At 32.7% G+C, this 21,735-nt stretch overlaps 1 protein-coding gene across 1 annotated transcript in view; it reads left to right on the top strand.

Annotated features, from left to right (window-relative positions):
* Nucleotides 1-21,199, top strand: part of LOC133326312 (CKLF-like MARVEL transmembrane domain-containing protein 4) — a 35,468-nt gene extending 14,269 nt beyond the window's left edge. The window contains exons 2-3 of the mRNA XM_061534982.1: nt 13,941-14,108; nt 20,990-21,199. Coding sequence (XP_061390966.1) covers nt 13,941-14,108; nt 20,990-21,193 — 372 coding nt within the window. The 3' untranslated portion in view covers nt 21,194-21,199. The remainder of the gene's footprint in view (nt 1-13,940; nt 14,109-20,989) is intronic.
* The last annotated feature ends 536 nt before the right edge of the window (nt 21,200-21,735 follow it).

Raw genomic sequence — 21,735 nt, 5'->3', positions numbered from 1 at the left:
TGTGATCGTTTAAGGGGGAGGTACCAGAAGGAGTGGACCAATGGGCTCCATCCTAGGACTTCATCGAGGCTTAATAAATACAATAGGTTTACAAAGTTTGGATGAAATCGGATAGTTCGTTCGCATTATATTCTAAAAAATTCATTTTTTTCACATTCATTTTGACCATTATGTGGGGTAGGTATCGGAAGGAGTGGACCGATATTCCCCATCATCGAACTTGAACTAAGTTTAGAAGAAATATTAAGATGAACAAAGTTTGGATGAAATCGGTTACTCCCTTCGAGAGTTATCGTGCGCACCAGCCGGCCAGATAGATGGACGGGCATTTGTAAATCGACTCCAAATTGTCTGAAACGGATTTTGGTCACATGGGGTTAAAATAATATCTCCATGAGACACATTTTAATCGTATCCAAATGTATATATATCATTAGCCATAAGGCTGAGGGTATAAAAAACTCTGCACTTTATGGAGGAGGGTACAACAATACAAAACGCATGCTATTAAGGATCCCAAATTGTGTTTAAAAAGGACCTAAGAGGTGCTCTCTCACACCTTGGTGTGCCATTTCTATCCACCATATGATGGTTAAGATTCTGATAAGCTAAAATAGTTATCCAACACTAGAATCAGAGGATCGAATGGAAGACCACAGAGTATAATAAGTTTACCTTATCTATCCATACCCTTTAACTCACGATTCAAAAATATGCTCCATGGTTTAGAACCTACAGACGAATGTTTCCCCTATGTTACCACTATTTTTCGACCTATATGTTTTTTTAGTTTTAATTTTTTTTTCAATATTTATGAAATAACAGGTTTTTATGAAATCTCTTACAATGTCTTTGATTTTTACATGACATTTTTAAGTTCACTGCACCTTTGAACGCGCATGTGCACATAGATTATTAAAAAATCTGACATTAATTATGTATGTGACACATACACACAAAAGGCGTACGTATGTGTGTGAGTTTTGTTGAGAGAGTTAAGTTCATTTTGTTTTCATTGTTAATCGTTAACTTTACACTGCAGTCTCTCCCCCTTTTCCCATACCGCCAATCGTGGTTGATCTGACATCAGCACAAAACATAATTATGAAGTTCGTCATTATGGGGTTTATGGTGTTTATCGTCATCATTATGAAGTTTACATATAGGTACCTACTATATATGTATTATATATGGTGCACATTGTTGTTGTTGTCGTCACTTTGTTGACTTTCCCATTTCACCCATAATGCTCTGCTTCTTTTGTTTTCAACATTAATTTCAGGCGTTAGGCCTCTCCAAACTTAACAGCATTTGTCTTTGACGTTGTCGTCGTTGATTTGGTTTTAACATTTATGGCTACTAATCATTAAATCGACCACAGGTACAGATAGCTATTATATATATATATACATGAGTGCGTGTGTTAAATTACATATGCACCTCATAATGAAAGTTGTCACAACTCATGTGAGGGGCAACTCTGACAGCACGCAGTTCACTAACACCAACCACTTAATAACAACAATAGATATTTAACCAACCTCCTCCTCTATGGGTCCCTCGACTAATTATAGCTTTGTTCCATCCATATCAACAGACTAATGGAAAATTGAGGTCAATAAACAGAACCAGTATGTGAGTTAGGAGTAGTTCCTATTTTTGAAATTATTTTTCTTATCATTATTTGTAGAGGAACCCTATGCAGGGGGAGATGTTATTTCAGATTTACAAACCCTTCACCTATTCGATAAGCATTGTAGTAAAATGATTTTTGATTGCCACAATTGTTATCGCAAAGCTATGCAATCGATTACAGAAAAGTCTGAAATAAACAGCGATGAACAAATGGTATTGAAAATATTTATAATTGAATTATTTATGGTATACTTAAAGTAGAATATCAATAGAGGATATTCTATATGTAGAATGTCTATACATGAATATGTATGACAGACCTTCTAAATTTTTAAATCAGTAATCGAAACAGTGTAGTCGAACGGCACCTACATCATTACACTTGACATAGCGTCTAGTGCACTTTCCGTGAAGCCGAATTTCGAGCATATCTCATTAAAACCATTCCAGCTATAAACTACGTCCGGACCATAATTGTGGCCTTTAGAGCGACTAGAAAGGCAGATAAAAATCACTTTGGGTATATTGTACATATGTATCCTAACAGACGTCTCTTTTTCGAAGGAACATTGGCATAAATATGTAATCTTTGTCTATATGTATTTGAAAATGTTTACCCTTTGTGGGGGAGGTAACAGAAGGAGTGGTCCAATGCATCCCATCTTCAAACTTGATCTAGGCTTGGTAAAGATAATCGGTTGTCCAAAGTTTGGACATTCGGACATTCCATTCGCCTGATATTGGATTTATAAATATTGAACATTTTTACCCTTTTGGGGGCAGGTAACAGAAGGAGTGGATCAATGGATCCCATCTTCAAACTTGATCTAGGCTTGGTAAAGATAATATGCTGTGCAAAGTTTGGGTCTCATAGGATAGTTCGTTCGCCAGACATGATTAAATAAAATTGTTGCACAATTTTGTGTGGAAGTTATGAGGAGTGAATGATTATCCCCAGATGTGAAAAAGTTTTTCCCGTCGAGAGTTATGGTGCGCACTAGCCAGACGGACAACGGACGGACATTTGTAAATCGGCTCCAATTTTTTTATACGGATTATGTCCAAAGAAACAAAGTGTTTCAAGCCAATATTACGATGAGGCTCATTTTCACAGTATAAAAGTGTATATACCCTCATTGGCACTCAGCTTATACCAACACATATATATAGTCCAGGGCCTGTGAAGGAAATATTATTTAAAAGGTGAAAAAGCGTTATGTTTAGCCGGGCCGAACTTTGGATACCCTCCACCATAGATATACTGACAGGTACTTGAAATGAAAATATAGAAAATGTGGACCTTCTACAAACCCATTATATAAACCATAATACAAATATGAGAAATTTGTAATGGATAATTATACCCTCAGCCTTATGGCTAATGAGGGTGTATACACATTGACACGGTGAACATGTGCCTTAAAATATTGTTTAGACCCCATGTTTCTTTGGAAAATTTTGATATTTTGATTTCATACAAACTTTGCCCATCTTATTATTTCTTCCAAACTAAGTTCAAGCTCGAAGATGGCGAATATCAGCCTACTCCTTCTGGTAACTCCCACACAGGGTCTAGACCTAAATGCGGGTTATATTTCATATATAGTTCATTATCGAACCTTGCGTTCTAGTTTTTAACGCGATATCCTCCGTAGGTGAAATGATTACAACAGAGTCCTAGAACCAAACCCAAAACTCGGAACAAATCAGATAACTATTTTAATATAAAAAATGGGGTTATATGGAGACTACCCCAAAAAGAAGGCGAATATTATTAATTTTTTGTATGGAGATTTGTTACCATATGCGACTACAAAATACCAAATTCCAGCCAATTCGGTTGAAAATCGCGCTCAAGAACCCCAAAATTGTGGGTGCTCTTACATGGGGGCTATCCGAAAAAATTTACCTATATTTATATTATTTTTTGTGGAGAGATTTGGTACCTATTAAGAACTTAAAATACTAAATAAATGCCAATTCGATGGAAAAATACGATGAAAACCCCCAAAATATTGAAAATTAGGATGTACCGTTATATGGGGGCTACCAGAAAAAAGTGGGCCTATATTTATAATTTTTTGTGGAGACATTTAGTACTCAATAAGAACGCAATGTACCAAATTTCAGCGTATTCGGTTGAAAAATGCGTTCGAGAACCCCAAAATACCGAAAATTAATATGGGAGCTATCTTTATATATCCCGTCTTCGAACTATGCCTAACAAAAGACAAACATATGCAAAATTTCAGCACCCTATCTCAATTGCTTCAGAAGATAGCGTGATTACTACAGACGGACGGACGGACATGGCTAGATCGTCTTAGAATTTTACCCTCACATCAAGAATATATACACTTTATAGGGTCGGAAATGAATATGTCGATGAGTTACAAATGGAATGACAAAATTAATATACCCTCCATACTATGGTGGAGGGTATATATATATTTAAAAAAAAAGTCAAAATTATTTGAAAAAAAAATTGGACGAGTCAAAAAAATTTAGACAGTCAGTAAAAATCCACGAGGTACAAAAGACAACATGAAAATATTTTTGTAAAACATAAATATATTAAATCCACAACCTATGTATCCTCTTACCCGTACCTACAGAAAATATATTTCATTGTTAGAAATTAAAATAAACATGTCTTTTTTCTTTTGGTTTTTAGTTTGGAAAAATTAGTCAACAAATACGCAAAGGCTAAAAAACATTTTGAAAACAAAAAAACCGAGCAACATAAATCTTGTGTGATTAATTTTCACACACAAACTCACACAATGGCGCTTTTCGAAAAAAAATACAGCCACTTGTTTTTTTATATTTAATAAAATTTTGAATTTGTGTGTCGTCTGTATGTTTGTGTTTTATTTTGGTTAATTTGGTCTTAAAAGAGTTTTTTTTAACAATAAATGACTGGCAAAGTGCCAGCTAATGACATACTGAGTTCATAAAGAAAACAACATTTTCCTCAGAACGAGTCAGTCAGCTGAAACGCAGAAAAAAAGAACGTGTTATGCGTTGAGAGAAAATTTTGGAAATGTTTCAATTTGTAATATTAGGAAATAATAAATTATGATTTCATAAAAGACATATTTATAAAAGATAAAAAGATAAGTAAAATATTAACATTCATATTCACCACATGAAAACAAAAATAATCGTAGCATAATGAAGAAATTAAAGAATTTTTATACAAATATATAAAAAATATATATTGAAATAAATTCACTTTCAAAATAGTATCAAGTATTATAAAATATTATAAAAAATATTAAATATTATCAAAATTTGGAACGGCTGAAAAAATTCAATTTTATAGAAAAAAATATATTCCATACGATCAACGTGGGAAATAAAACAAAAATGAAAATAAAAATATAAAAACCAAAAACAAATCCCACCGGAAATATTGTGACTCATAAATAAAACGTCGTTATTTGCAACGTGAAAATAATTACGTCAACATCTATTATTTTTTTCTTTCGATACTTTTTTTTTGTTTTCAAAACAAAATTTATTTACAAACATATCATCGATCTCTTGTACTATTTAACTTCAACGCTTGAATGAATTTCCAAGTATGTATGTTTATATGTATATTAGTTACATCAATGATACCATATAAGTATCGTCAGATCATGAAATCACACACATCGATCGATTCTAATTGTAATATTCTTCTCCAAAGAATTGCGGGGAAAAACAAAAGTTGTTTTTTTAACAACTCTGAGTAATAAACAAAAACGTGTCAAATTTCAAAACTTTTGCAATATTTGCTGAACAAACACAATTTCATATTGTGTGTAGATAGATAGATTGTGGTGGTGGATGGCGGCGGCGGCTTCAAATCTTTTTTGAGTTCAAATACCTTGATTTTGAAATATTATCACATGGCGTGGATTGAAAAAAAAAACATTATTAAAAAAATTCTTGATTACCATATAATAACCATAACATACCGTTAACGTTACTCCCGATTTTCAGTATTTTGGGGGTTTTGAGAGTATTTTTCGACTGAATTGGCTGAAATTTTGTACATTGAGTTCTTATTGGGTAGCAAATCTCTCATCAAAAATTAAAAATATACGTACATTTTTTGGGGTAGCCCCCATATAACGTTACCGCCCAAAATTCCGAAATTTTGGGGTTCTTGAGCGCGTTTTCAACCAAATTCGCTGAAATTAGGTACATTGAGTTCTTATTGGATACTAAATATTCTCACTAAAAATTATAAATATAGGTCCACATTTTCTGGTAGCCCCCGTATAAGGGTAACCCCCCCATTTTTGTTATATTGGGGTTCTTTAGCTCGTTTTTCAGCCGAATTCCATGAAATTTAGTACTGTGAGTTCTTATTGGGTAGCAAATCTCTCCTCTAGAAATTATAAGTATATGAAAATTTTTTCTAGTAGCCCCCATAAAAGGGTACCACCAATATTCGGTATTTTGGGGTTCTTGAGCGCGTTTTTCAACCAAATTAGCTGAAATTTGGTACATTGGGTTCTATTGGCTAAGAAATCTTTCCACATAATATTATAAATATAGGTCAATTTTTGGCCTTCCCCATCTTCGTCCATTCTCACAATATGACCTAGCCAACGTAGTCGCTGCAGCTTAACACGTCTAACAATGCCGATGTCCGAGATATTCGGCGATATTCACCTTTAACGCAGATCGGCCCATAGATCTTTCTGAGATTTTTTCTCTCAAACACTCCAAGAGCTGCATCATCTGCTTGGGTAAATACCCAGGCTGCAGACCCATATAACATCACGGGTAGTATCATCGTCTTGTAGAGAGTGAGTTTGGTCTGGCGGTGGTCTTACTTTTGAGGTGCTTGGTCAGACCATAGTAGCTTCTGTTGGTCAACATTATTCTTCTCCGAATTTCAAAATTGATGACATAAGTTTTATTTATGGCGGTACCAAGGTATATACCTCAAAGCTGTAGTTCTCAAGTTCGACAGTTGGTACGATTATACAGGACGTCCTGCACGTTGATACCATCAGCTTGGCCTTCTCGCCGTTTACTGCCAGATCTACTTTGGCGGAGTCCTTCTCAATTTGTTCAAAGGTGGCCGTTACCGCTCTCAATGTTGGACCCATTATGTCGATGTCATCGGCGTAGGCGAGTAATATGTGTTGTTTGGTGTACAGAGTGTCATTTCTGTCACCTTTCACCTTGTCGTTCGATATTAAAGGGCTCCGAGAGGTCCTTTACGAGTTTAACTGCTGATCTTGTGCCAGTTACAGTTATCCTGCATAGTCAAATCAATTTTGCAGGAATGCGAAACGCAGACATGTCTTTAAATACCTCTGAGCGGATTGGGCTGTCGAGTGTCGCTTTATAGTCGACGAGTAGGTGTAATTTGTCGATGTGTTTTTCGTGGGGTTTTTCCAGAATTTGGCGCAGAGTGAAAATCTGGTCAATGGTGGATTTGCCAGGTCTGAAGACGCATTAGTATGGTCCAATAATGCTGGTATAGTTATACTTTTTGGTGTATTCCCTATATTTTCAATTGACGTAACTATCAGTATACCTGTGGTGGAGGGTATCCAAAGTTACGCCCAGCCTTTTTCAATTGTTTTTTCTAATTTTGTGGCTTCCTTAGCTCTTGATTTTTTTAAAAAATATTTTTACTAAGACCCGAAATTCATGGAGGTTTTATAAATACTTTTCGCTTACTACCATATCACATAGGGTTTTCTTTCAAATAGTTTTCATGGATTTTTTTTAAATGCATTCAATTTTATTTATAATTTTCAGCGAGCCAAAGTTTTTAATTTTTAATATTGTTATCATAATGAGGTGTGTAATAATTATTTCCGTGCAATCTCTGATATAAGTTTTTGTTTTTCATTTTTTTTTTTCTCTGTAATAAAAAGTCTGGAAGCCATACGCAATAAAACGTTGATTCTATTTTCACTTTTCTGTTTGTTTGATTTTAATTTCCCTTCCAGAAAAGGCAAATTGTGTTGTACACATATCTGCATATATAATATTTTTCTATATGTATATATTTGTAGAATATAATCTTATCTGTACTAGACTAATATCATGAGTGTGCATTAAAGCTCCATTTTGTTCATTAAGTTTTTTTTTTGCACAACTAATAAAATGTTTTTTTTTATCTGCGATATTATTAACTGATAATCAGTAAAACTATTCACCTGTAAGCAAATGAGTGAACAAAAAAATATTCAGGTGTGCAATGCCTTAAATGAATCATTTACGATTTGCGGAATGTGTACATTTCCATCAATGATTTACGGGGATTAAAGGTTAATAAGATACGATCAGGTAAAAACAATTGTATTGCTTATTTTATGACCCTATACATAGTTTTTTGTTAATCTAAAAATTCCAGAAAATGTTGAATATTAAAAAAAATTCTTCATATTTTATAATTTAAAAATATCGACAAATTTTATTGAATGCATGTGATTGTTGCTATCGCCCAAAATCAAAAATTTTTTAACCAACATTTTCGATATAACACACATAATTATTTCGTCACAAAATTATAAGGTTTCTTTTACTTATCGACAACTGATAAGGAAAATTTTGTAAATCCCCAAAAAAAAAATTGTTGTGACAATTGTTGATGAAATGGTGACACACACATTTTTAAAGAATTAATAAAAATAATACCATTCATGCGTTTATTTTCAATTAGAAGAATTCAAAAAGACTGGTGATCAAGCCAACCTTTGAGGTCTTATAGAGTTATACTTCATCAATTTCAAATAGGTAAAAAAATAATAAAAAATATTTTTTCAAAACATAAATGCAAATTAATTTTCAAAATAAAACAAAATTCTCTCCAAAAAGTTTCTACAGTATGGCATTCAACCTTGAAATAAATCATCACAAGTAAATTTTAACACCTCAAAAAAAAAAAAAACAAGCTGTATTTCCTGTGGCAATTCTCAAATTCCTAAAAAATCAAAAATAGCTAAACATTATGTTGATGTTATTTGACAACAAATTATTTACAGAAAGAAAAATACACGATAAAGAAATTTGTATATACAGACATAAATATGTATGTATATATGTGTGTCAAACCCATGTTGAGAATTCTTTGAAAGGCGCACAAGAATTCCAAAAATTCAAAATAGTTTTCGTTTTTTTATTAATTGACTAAAAAAGACAGACAGACCCAACCGAACCAAAAATGCTGGACAGACACGCTTAAGTTTTAAGCTATGGGTGTTTATATTTCGAAAACAAAACAATGGTAACAATTTCGAAGACACGAAAAATAAAATTTTGACTTATACGCACACACAAACACACTCTACAATTTATGCAAATTAGTTAAAGCTTTATTTGATAGTTTGGATATTTGGTGGTTTTTATTGGCTTTAAATATTCAAAATTATTAATAAATTCCAAACTTTTACCAATGAATGGTTGTTTTTCTTTGTGATAATGAAATAATTTGAATATTTTTGTAGTTAATTTTAAAAGGGAAAATAAATTTAAAAACAAGAATTGAAAATAAGTTTCGAATGAATGGGGGAAACTTAATACAAAACTAAGAATAATTTCAAATTTTAAATTTTTATTTAAAAAACTATCTTTGAAGCTACTAATAGGCGTAGATTTTTAAAAAATATTTTTGAAGCTACTAATAGGCTTAGCTTAAAAAAAATATAATTTCATTAGGCATAGATTTTTTAAAAAAACATTTTTTATACCCTTCACCACACTGTGGTACAGGGTATTATGTCTTAGTGCATATGTTTATAACAGACAAAAGGAAACGAGATAGACACATGGTTCCTTTTGAGAATATACATACAATCACTTTTTAAGTCGATTTATGCATGTCCGTCCGTCCGTCTGTCTATCCATGTTAAATTGCAAACAAAGTACAGGTCGCATTTATGATCCGAATTGGATGAAATTTGGCACAGGTCACTTGTTCGGCCCAGGGACGAACCCTATTGAAATTGGGAAAAAATCAGTTCAGATTTAGATATAGCTCCCATATATATTTTCGTCCGATTTAAGGTAAATGGTGCACTGAAGTCCCTATATATCCTTCGATTTGCACGAAATTTGGTATAGCGTTTTGAATTGAGTTGATGTGTGCAAAGTTTCGTAAAAATCGGTTCAGATATAGATAACGATCCCATATATATTTTCGTCCGATTTTAGGTAAATAGAGCACCAAAGTCCCTATATATATCCTTCAATTTGCACGAAATTTGGCATAGCGTACTAAATTAAGTCTAAAGTGAAGTGTGTTAAATTTCATGAAAATCGGTTCAGATTTCGATATAGCTCCCATATATATTTTCGTCCGATTTAATGTAAATGGTCTACCAAAGTTCCTATATATCTTTCGATTTGCACGAAATTTGGCAAAGCGTGCTGAAATAAGTCTACAACGATGTGTGTCAAATTTCGTAAAAATCGGTTCAGATTTAGATATAGCTCCCATATATATTTTCGTCCGATTTTAGGTAATAGAGCACCCTTTGTATCCTTCGATTTGCATGAAATCTGGCATAGCTTACAGAATTAAGTATAGAAAGATGTGTGTTAAATTTCGTAAAAATCGGTTAGGATTTCGATATAGCTCCCACATATACATATATATTCGTTCCTTCGAGGGAACATTGACATGCAATTGTAAGGCCCAGACCGACTTTACTACTTTCCTTGCTGGTTTTTATAGAATTTTCTTCTAGTTCCAATTTGAATACATTTCATTTAAGAGCAAACGCTTTACAATTTATGCTAATGAAAAAAATCAAAATATTTTCTTATTCTTCTTCTTCCACTCGCTGCTGATCTCAGCAGAGAATAATGACACAATTGTGGGTTGTTGGAAATAAATAAAAAAAAACTAACTAAAAAATCACCCCAAGAATTTTGTGCAACATGTAGCAACGGATGCGGTTTTTCTTTTTGGCCTCTAGTTGAGTATATTTGTATCTCTGTACGGTTGTGTGTGTTTGATGTAGTTGTCTAATATTATGTCAATTTTATTATTTTTATACACACATGCAACATGCGACAGACGACGAAAAGTAATGTACCCAAGTATGTATGTATGTATGTTTGTTTGTGTGCCCCGTAACTGGTTGCACATGTGTTTTCGCTACAGATGCCAACCTGCCTGCCTGCAAAATCTGTGGGAGCCAAGAGCTTTTGTATCCGATTGTTTGCATCTAATTTGTATTTTTTTATTTTGTTTTGTTTTCTTTCAAAGTAACCTGTGAAAAGAACAAAATAAAAAAATGCGTTAATAATAGAATACTCAAAAAAAAAGAATGAATGTTGATGAAAACTTGCAAATAGAAACAAGTTTTTCAGGTGGTTGGGGCGTATCTAGACAGTTAAGATTAAACGAACGAACAGCCAGCCAGAGATACGTTAAACAGTGAAAACAGAAATATGTGAAAAACACAAACACACACACGAAGGGTGAAGGGTAACCGAAAATATTTTCATATTTTTCTTGTGCAGTGCAACAGGTGTGACGTAAACATTGAAGTATACCTCCACCTATTTATCTGTTCAATACAACAAAGCGGACAAACAATGTTTTACTGTAATGAAAAAAATTAAAACAAACAAAACAAATAGAAATACGCATTCATTTTTTTAAATATTTTTGCAAGCCTAAGAATATACGTAGGCGTGGATTTCTTAAAATAATAGGCGTATTTTTTTTAAATATTTTTGAAGCATAATAATAGGCGTAGATTTTTAATAAACAATTTTGAACCATAATAATTGGGCGTAGATTGAAAAAAAAAATAATTTTGGAGCATAAAAACAAGCGTAGATTGAAAAAATATTTTTGGAGCATAAAAACAAGCGTAGATTGAAAAAATATTTTTGAAGCATAATAATAGATTAGTAGATTTAAAAATATATATTTTTGAACCTACTAATAGGCGTAGGTTTATAAAAATATATATTTTTGAAGCTATTAATAGGCGTACGTTTTTTTAAATATTTATTTTATTATTTCAACTAGCATGTGCCCGCTATTTCTTTAGCGAATATATTTAAACATGTATTAAAATATTATTTTATTTTCACAGAAAACCACATATGTCAGAAAAAATAAGCTATCAATACATTAACATCGACCATAAATTAAATTTGAGTACCATTTAGTACCAAAGCACACATTATTTCCAAAACTTCCTGCATACCCCGATCCTACACCCTCACAATGATTCCAAATTCAAATTTCAGGATCCCAATTCTATGGTTCACCCACAATTTAAATTGTACCAAATTTAGTACACAACAGTACGAATTTCCAATACATCCTACTTAACCCAAACCCACATCCCCACAGTTATCCTAAATCCAAGTTTTAGAATTCCAAATTTATCGATTCATCCACAATTCAATTTGTACCAAATTTAGCACACAGTAGTACGAATTTTCAAAACTTCCTACTTAACCTACACCTCCACAGTGATCCCAAATACAAGTTTCAGGATTCCAACTCTATCGGTTCACTGACGATTCAAATTGTACCAAATTTAATACACAGTATTACCAATTTCCAAAACTTCATACATACTCCAATGCTACACCCCCACAGTGATTCTAAATCCAAGTTTGTAAATTGTACCAAATTTAGTACACATTAGTAAAAAATGTTAAAAATTCCTACATATCTCGATCTTAAACCTCAACAGTGATAATGACTCCAAATTTCATGATTCTAGCTCTATTGGTTCGCCAAATATTCAAATTGTAACAAATTTAGTACCATTTAGTACCCATGAATATAAATTGCTTTAACTGAATCCTGACCCCAATCCTACACCCCTACAGTGATCCTGACTCCAAATTTCATTGTTTCCGCTCTATCGATTCATCCAAATTGTACCAATTATAGTACGATTTAGTACTTTTCGTACACAACAGTAAAAAAATTCAAAACTACGACATATCCCATTCTTACACTCCGACGATAATGGTAATTTAAAATTTCAGGATTCCAGCTCGATTATAGTTCGAATTTCCAAAAACCCTTTGGTATATCTATCCTACACTCCATCAACGACCACCAATCCAAATGTTCTAGTTCTTCCGGTTCGCCAAATACAAATGGTATCACATTTATTACTTTTCGTACCGTTATAGTACGAATTTCCAAAAACCCAGCCTTATCTGTCACATTTGGACCAAGAGTGACCCCCACCCAAAAATTTCAAGATTCTAGCTTCAGCCGCTTCGTCTGGGCGTTGATGAATTGTTAAGTCAGTCAGTCAATCACTTTAGTCGTATTTTTTATAATTTCAATAGACGTAGATTTTGAAAAAATTGTATTTTCAGTAGGCTTAGTTTTTGAAAAGAAAAATAAATTAAAAAAACATATATTTTTTATATTGTCAGTAGGCTTAGATTTTGAAAAAAATATATACATTTTTTAAAAAATATTTTTTATATTTTTTTTAATTTATATTTTTCAAAATTAATATATTTTTTATAATTTAAAACATATTTTTGTTTTTTTTTTAATTTCTAGAATTTTTCCCTCTTGTATGCTCTTTTATTGCTCACGACTATAAATATTTGCATTGTTGACTAAATAAAAGTGCTAATAAACAATTGTTTACGTATTATAAGTAGCTAATAAAAAAGACTGGAAACTGGTTTCTTAGCGTTTTTTACCAACCAACAACAACAAAAATTAGGTTCGAATACAGAATGAAAACGCTGTGTTGTCGCGATTATTGTATTTGTTGTGCATTATGTTTATGTCAGCGGGTGATGAGCTCAGCATTTTGTTTCGGAGATCATTTAAATTTTGAGAATACGTTTTTTTTTGTGGGGGAGCTATTAAGATGTTGCGAATATTTGGAGGAAATAAATGCAGCAGTTGTATGTCAATATGAATATTGTTTTTATTTTATTTGTTTGTATATTAGTGTGTTTGAAATTATTATTCAAATACAAAGTAATTTTTATTAATTTTTAAATGTGTGTTTTTTGCCGACACCCACATTTGTTTTAATTAAAAAACATTAGCGGTTGTTTGAAAAATACTGTGTTTGCAAATAATAAAAATGAAATCATTTTTAAATTTTTAAATAATTTTTAAATTTTAAAAAATGCTGTAAAAAGTCATGTCATGTTTCAGAGTAAATCGATCAATACGATTTTTTGTTCTTTCCACTTATTTAACATTTTTATTCCAAAACTTAAAGAAATAATTGAAGACACATTTGTAGGCTTTTGATTTTTTTAATTTTTCCACTTTTTTAAATATTTTTTAATGATTACTTTTATTGTTACTCCTCTATTTGCAGTTCCTTGGCATTATTTGTATGGCCTGCGCATCACCCTCATATATTTCCGCAACAGCCTTCTTCCTTTTTGTTGCTGTAGTCTCATTTATTGCCACTTTGCTATGGATATTCGCCTATTTGTTGGGTATTAGGGAGGCATTGAATGTTGCCATCAATTGGATATTTACGGTAAGTTTGATTTGATCCCAAATATTAAAAAAAATAATTTTTATTAATGACTGGCATTTAAAAAAATTACTAAATACTAATCAAAATTATTTTGCTATTACTGATCACATGGGTTAATGGACCTGGATTAAAAACCTTATACAAATTTAAAAATGGGACATATACATATATATTAATATGAGGGCCGTTCGAAAAGTTCTTAGCACAAAAAGCGCGGTATAAACAGAAAGAAGTAAAGTGTTTTGGAAACTCTCTCTCTGTTTTGAACACATGTTAAATTTTGTTTCGATATGGCAACTCCTTCATATAGAAGCAGGTGTTCAAAAAAGACGCATCCGCAATGCTTTACAATGGAAAAATTAGAAATGCGTGCTTTCATTGTGAAAAAATTGCGGATGCGTTTTTTTTTTTTTTTTTGAACAAAACTTTTAACTTTAACTTTTTCTGCTCTTTTTGTGCTAGGCTAAGAACTTTCCGAACTGCGCTCGTATCAGACATAAATGGTCATACACTTGAACAACAATATCGTACTCGCACTTACTTTATATGCAGTTCAAAGGACCAAATGTATGACTATAATATTAAACTCCGATTAATTTATATGCAACTCGAAGGACCAAATGTGCAAGGCCATTACTCTGAAGTAATTTTTTGCCAATGTTCCACATTGGGTACACACAAGAATGGGACCGACTTTATGATACTCTACTTCACATTGGGTACACACAACCGGATAAAATTATATATGAGACCTATATCTACATCTGAACCGATTTCGAAATAAATGAACTGTGCCAAATTTCATCTCATGCTGAAAATAAATGCGACCTGTACAATTTTACATTAACAGATGGACGGACGAAAATGCATAAATCTACTCTGGAAGTGATGCTAAGTATATCCTCAAAAATTACTACGGGTTCATGCAGTTTGCCTATGCATGTTACAAACTAGGGATAAGTAACTCGACTTTCGACTAATAATCGTCTTTCTGTATTGAAAGGCCTAAAAGTCGAAGTCGACTTGTGATCTTTGAGGAAATCGCAATGTCAACATTTCAAGGTAGACTTTCGATTTTCATTATTAATATTTGGTCCTTTTGGTGCTGATCACAACCACATAATACCTATAGACAGGTGGAAAAAAAAATTGGGCTACGCGAGCAGAATTTTCTTTTAATTTGATTTTTTTCAGAACAGAACAATCCGAATTGGGTCTCTTAGGGCAAACAAATAAAAATTAAGGAGTACTGGCTTCGGTCAGGGATTTCATATACCTCTGTTAAACTAGAACAATCCGAACTGGGTCTCTTAGGGCAAAAAGATAAAAACTAAGGAGTACTGAGTAGTCGGCTTTCGGCAGGGGATTTAAGACTTTCACCTATGGACAGGTGGAACATTGGGCTACGCGAGCAGAATTTTCTTTTAATATGATTTTTTCAGAATAGAAGGCATTCGGCCAGAGATTTCATATACCTCTGTTGAATCAGAACAATCCGAGTTGAGTCTCTTAGAGGAAAAAAATAAAAATTATTTTTAAAATTTTTTAACCACATATCTCGGGAAGTACTGATTTCCCCCCGAGAAAATTTATGCTGTTCAAAATGATCTGTAAGGTGCCCGTAAAGTATATTTAAGCCTAAAAAATAGTTGATTTTGCATTAGTCGTTAAAAGTCGAAAATCGACTTTGAGCAGGTTTGGCAAAATCGAAAGATCGAAAAGTCAACTTTTTACTCAGAAAAAATCGAAAAGTCTGAAAGTCAACTTTTACTTTCGACTACGTATGTACAAATACATAATACCCTAATAGCCCATATATAATATACCGACAGATATATTCCCTCAGCCAATGGTTTGCGTATGTCTTCGGAATTACACACAAGTTTTATTATTCGCTTTATAAAAATATCGTTTTCATCGGGATGAAAAAACTGGGAATGGGACAAAATACCGCAGATCAACATTCTGGCAGCGTGTGACGGTTGCATTAGCCGTTTGAAGACCATAATTCGTGACAAATTCGAACAAATCTAAACGTATTCTAAAATTTGATACTATTTCCGAATTGTTTTGCTTTCATTCAATAAAATTAAAAAAAAATGTAAAAATTATGGCGTTTGACTTTGTTGCAGTTTTTTTTATCTCACCCTGTATTTGACCTTAGGAAGAAATATTAAGATGTGCAAAGGTTGGATGAAATCGATTAGTCTCTTCGAGAGTTATCGTGCACCAGACAGACGGCCAGACGGATATTTGTAAATCGACTCCAAATTCCCTGAAAGGGATTTGGTCCAAAAACCAATATTTCGATAAGGCCCATTTTAACTTTATCAAAGTTTTTATACCCTCATTAACCATAATGCGGAGGGCATAAACTGTAGGCCTCCTACAATGGTGGGTTCGGAATTAGCTGACCTATTTTATTACTCATATCAGTCAAACATTCAAAATGACACATTTCGGTCATTCCCTTTGATGATAATGAAGTGTAAATCCATCACACCAAAAATGATGATTAATTAGTAATTTAATTGTTTAAATGTGTCATTCCTAAGTGAAACCCCCCAAATTATTATCTTCTTCAACCCAAACCCCTTTTCCACATTTACTACTTCGAAAAAAAATGAGTAAATATTTCTAAGTTACAAACTTCAAATTCAGTGGAAATTTCACAGTTGGTCGGTCAAGCATTGCGATATAATGACAACCTGTCTGCCTGCTTGCCTACCCAACAACGACGTGCTCCCATGGCTGGTAACAATGTTCGCATTGCAACAACGTCAATGAATGGCGTTTACAGTAATGGAGGCGCGACCAACTAAGTCTCTGGCGCACTTGTTTTATTTTATAGTATGTAGTAGTACTCCAGACCCGTTCCATTCCGTTCATTGTAATGATTTGTGGTTTTTATTTAGATTTTTGTTGGCCAAGTACATTTATTAATAAACGTCATGCCAACCGGTTTTCGAAACGCCACAGACTATGTGTGCGTCTGAAGAAACCACATTAAGCCAAGCAAAATATACAACGTACTTGAAAATCGCATAAAATCTTGCTTAGAATACGGTTTTAGATGCATGGTGTAGCAGAGTAACTTGTTAACCGTTTTTTAATTTTTTTCTCTTTAGAATTTTCTTGTTGTTGTTATTGTTGGTTATTGCCTTTGGTCAGTATGTTGTTGTTGCTGTTATGGAATTGGGTTCTTAGAGTAATTGTACGGTCTGAAGTTTGGAATTTAAGTTGTAAATTGATTTGCAAAAGAATTTCGAAATAATATTGAAACAAGTTCAGTTTTGAGGCCAAATATTAATGTTACGGCAAGATAAATAACAATCTCGTCATAAATAGTCATTTGAAACGATTTTGAGATTATTAGAAAAAAATATATTAACCACAAAGCAAGTAAAGGAACCCAAAAGATATCCAAAAAAAAATAATAAGAAAAAACCAAAAATCGGACGTGTCTGACTATATGATACCCCACCACACTTTGGGTTTGCACAAGAGATGCTCCTCTCTCAAATGACGATGAACAATATCCTCTCTATCGTATAGACCTAGCATCTTGGGTGGGCCCTTCTGTATATGAAATCGAACGAAAATATATATTCAACGCTCTATGCTAAATGAGCCATACATAATAAATCCACTCAGAAACTAATTCTATGCCAAAGTTCGTAAAGCCAGCACATAAGTGTAACAAGTGTTTCTTTTTCAAATATTTAATTTTTAATATTTAAAAAATTACAACACAAAAGAAAAAATATTTAAAAAAATAAAATTTAATTTTACCAACAGGTATGTAATTACCTAAATATATAAATATGTGTGTGTCATTTTTTCTTTAAAAGCACAAATTTTATGTTTTCACGGTAAATGGTTTTGGGCTGATCGTTCCCTTTTGCGTAAATAACAATTCATTCTTCAACATGTCTTCTCTTTTTCTTCTTTCTATTTAACTAATTATTATACAATGACAATGAATTGGAAAGTTCAGTAAGCATGACCCTATCGATCATGTGGAACATTTTCCATATCAATGACTTTTATTGGACCGGGACCAAAAAATAAAAAAAAATATATACAGAATTTTCTCTTAAAAGACACTATGACTATTTTCTTAAACAATTTCCGTTAGCACAACATTTCCGAAAACATAGTAAAATTATGAAAAATAGTCTCCCTAAAGATTTGAATGCAATAGGTGCATATACACTTTTAATAAATCGAAGCGACTTTTTAAACCTAAATTTAAGTTAGGTTATAATTTACTAGCATATGCCCGCTACTTCGTTAGCGAATATGGAAAATATAATAACAATAAATTAAATTTGAGTACTATTTAGTATCAAATTTCATGATTGGAGATCTAATGGTTCACACAAATTCAAATTTTACCAAATTTAGTTCCATTGAGCACATATTATTTCCATAATCACCCACCTAAAATCAAATCCAAGTTTTAGGATTCCAACTCTATCGGTTCACCCACAATTCAAATTGTACCAAATTTAGTACATAGTAATACCAACTTCCAATACTTCCCTCATACCCCAATCCTACACCCCTGACTCCAAATTTCAGGATTTCAACTCTATCGTTTCACCTACTTAACCAAAACCTACACCCCTAAACCTACAGTCCTAAATCTATGTTTTAGGATTCCAACCTTATCGGTTCACCCACAATTCAATTGTACCAAATTTTGTACACAGTAGTACGAATTTCCAAAACTTTCTACTTAACCCAAACCTACACCCTCACAGTGATGCTAAATCCATGTTTCAGGATTCCAAATCTATCGCTTAACCCACAATTTAAATTGTACCAAATTTAGTACAAATCTTCCTACATATCTCAATCTCAAATCCCAACAGTGATCCTAACTTCAAATTTCAGGATTACAGCTCCATCGGTCCACTAAACATTTAAATTGTACTAAATTTAGTACCATTCAGTACCCATAATTATTAATTTCTTAAACTGAATCCTGACCCCAATCCTACATCCCAGCAGTGATCCTGACTCCAAATTTCATTGTTCCAGCTCTATTGGTTCACCCAAATCCAAATTGTACCAATTATAGTACGATTTAGTACTTTTCGTATACATAAGTAAAAAATGTCCAAAACTACGTACATATCCCAATCCTACACTCCGATAGTAATGTTAATTTCAATTTTCAGGATTCCACCTCGACTTGTACCTCCAAATTAAATTTGTACCAAATATAGTACCATATTATACTTTTCGTACTTTTTTATGGTGGTGTATCCGATATTTTCGCTAAATTTATGGTTATTGTACATGCTAGGCTTAGACCACACAGGATTCACATTTCGGTTTATACTATGTATATGGGCCATGGAACCCTACAAAAACATGGACATTCTTTGGCGTAGCCATTGTTGGTATCTGTGCATAGTAGAATGTTTTAAATCCCCACTCAAAAAACTATTCTATTTAAAAGGATATTCCTTCGCGTAGCAAGTCAATTAATCTATTATTAGAAAGTCTACTTGCATGTCCCTAACTCTAACGCGTTTTATTGTTGAGATATGAGTTTTAAATATTAGTTCGGTTTGTGACACATCGAACATCTACAAAAATATACGTAATTGTTGGACAGTCGAAAACAAGATCCAGCCGGCACAAGTAAGCTATTTTTTTCTCAAGCCTTATGTCAAAAATTTGAACTTTGTTTACGTTCAAGTCAATTCACAATAATGGGTTTCGGCTGGTTTCCCTGGATGACTTTGTTTACGTTTTCATAATGGAAGTCAATTCACAATAATGTTTTTGACAGCAAACTTGAGAGATATATTATTAATATAGCTCGGTCACAGACCTATTTTATATAACAAATAGTTGTTGAAATATTAAAGAATTATGCGATTTACGAAAGAAGTTGCCCAAAATTAAAGAATTCATTTTTTGTTCTTAAATTAATTTATTTATATGCCTTGCTTGCTTTTTTACATTGTAATACTCCGAATTAATAGATTTTAATAGCAATCTTGGGAAACAGACCAAGATTAATAAGGTCAACCAACTAGCGAAAATCAGCTGTTTTTTCTCAAGTCTAATGTCAAAGATTTGGACTTCGTTTACGTATCCATAATGGAAGTCAATTCACAATAATGGATAAGGTCATCCAGGGAGACCAGCTGGATATCTGCGCCACTCAAGTTTGCTGTCAAAATGCATTATTGTGAATTGACTTCCATTATGAAAACGTAAACAGAGTCGAAATTTTTTCGAAATTAGACTTGAGAAATACAGCTGTTTTTCAATTTCTACATAAGGGTTTCTCCCTTCTATGTAGACCTTATTTGCTGGCGAAATACATTATTTGGAATTGACTTCACAGAATGATAACTACGGTCTATTAACAAGATCATCCACGAAGATCAGATGATTTTCAAGTTTGTTGTCGAAGTCCCTTATTGTGAATGGAATTCGCATTATGAAAACGTTCAATCTGAGGACAATTTTAAAAATGAATATTTTTCTTACTATTTTTAAGAAGATTTACTAAACACAATCAACTAATTCCAAATACCTAGTAACCTAACCTAAAATTTACTTATTTAACATTTGACTTTTTGGCGAAATCGTGGCTCGGCTTGGCATTTTTTAATCAAAAATCATTTAACCTATCGGAATTTTCAAAAAAACTTAAACGCTTTTAAAAAACTAATTAAAAACAGCAATTAAAATTATCCTAACAGCACCTTTGTCAGAAAAACCCACACATTTACAAAATTGGCAAATTATCTAATATTTGTAATAATTCGATTTAATGATTTACCAATCAAATCAGCTGCTTTCAATACATACTAATTCACTTTCATTCTTCTACTCTATTTGTCTCTCTCTAGGAATTGCTCAATACTGGCATTGCCACCATTCTGTACTTCATTGCCTTTATTGTACAATTGGCCAAGTGGTCATCATATTCCTCGGAGTCCTATGGTTATGGTTCAAATATTGCTGCAGGTGTCTTTGGTCTGTTCAACTTTTTGGCCTATGCTGCCGGTACATATTTCCTGTATTTGGAACATAAGAGTGGTGCCACAATCTAAGATGCGGATTGACTCTTGAGAAATGGACGAAAGAAGAAAAATGCAGCCAGCCGCCGCCACAGATTTCGAAAAATAAAAATTCTGCCATAAATTAAGAAGTAAACAAAAAATACAAACAAATAAGAAATAAAATTAAAATGCAAAACCATATATAGCCTAGACAGATCAACCGAATGAATGACAGACAGACCGACAGACAATTTTCATATTTTGTGTATGTATGTATTGTGCGCTTAGCTAATAAAAATGTGGAGCTTGATTGTAACGCCCGCATTCAAATGTGCATGGTTGTTGTCTGCATAAAAAAACGACTACCTACCTTTTTTATTACTTCACCACACAAAACATACCCCAGTCTAACCGATAAAATTATGAACAAAACAAATTATAATTTAAAAAAAAATATTTTATATATAAAAAAATATGCATAGGTTTATATGACTCCTCAATCACACACGCACATCACACCATTTTGTTTTCCGTTGACTTTAATTAAGAGGTGAATTAACAAAATTTTATGTTTTTGTTATTTTAAGTTTTAA

Source organism: Musca vetustissima, unplaced genomic scaffold (genome assembly GCF_032173495.1).
Source record: "Musca vetustissima isolate MV318-11 ecotype Yass unplaced genomic scaffold, APGP_CSIRO_Mvet_v1 utg12681, whole genome shotgun sequence".
Taxonomy (NCBI): Eukaryota; Metazoa; Arthropoda; class Insecta; order Diptera; family Muscidae; genus Musca; species Musca vetustissima.
This window is presented reverse-complemented; position numbering and strand designations above follow the sequence as displayed.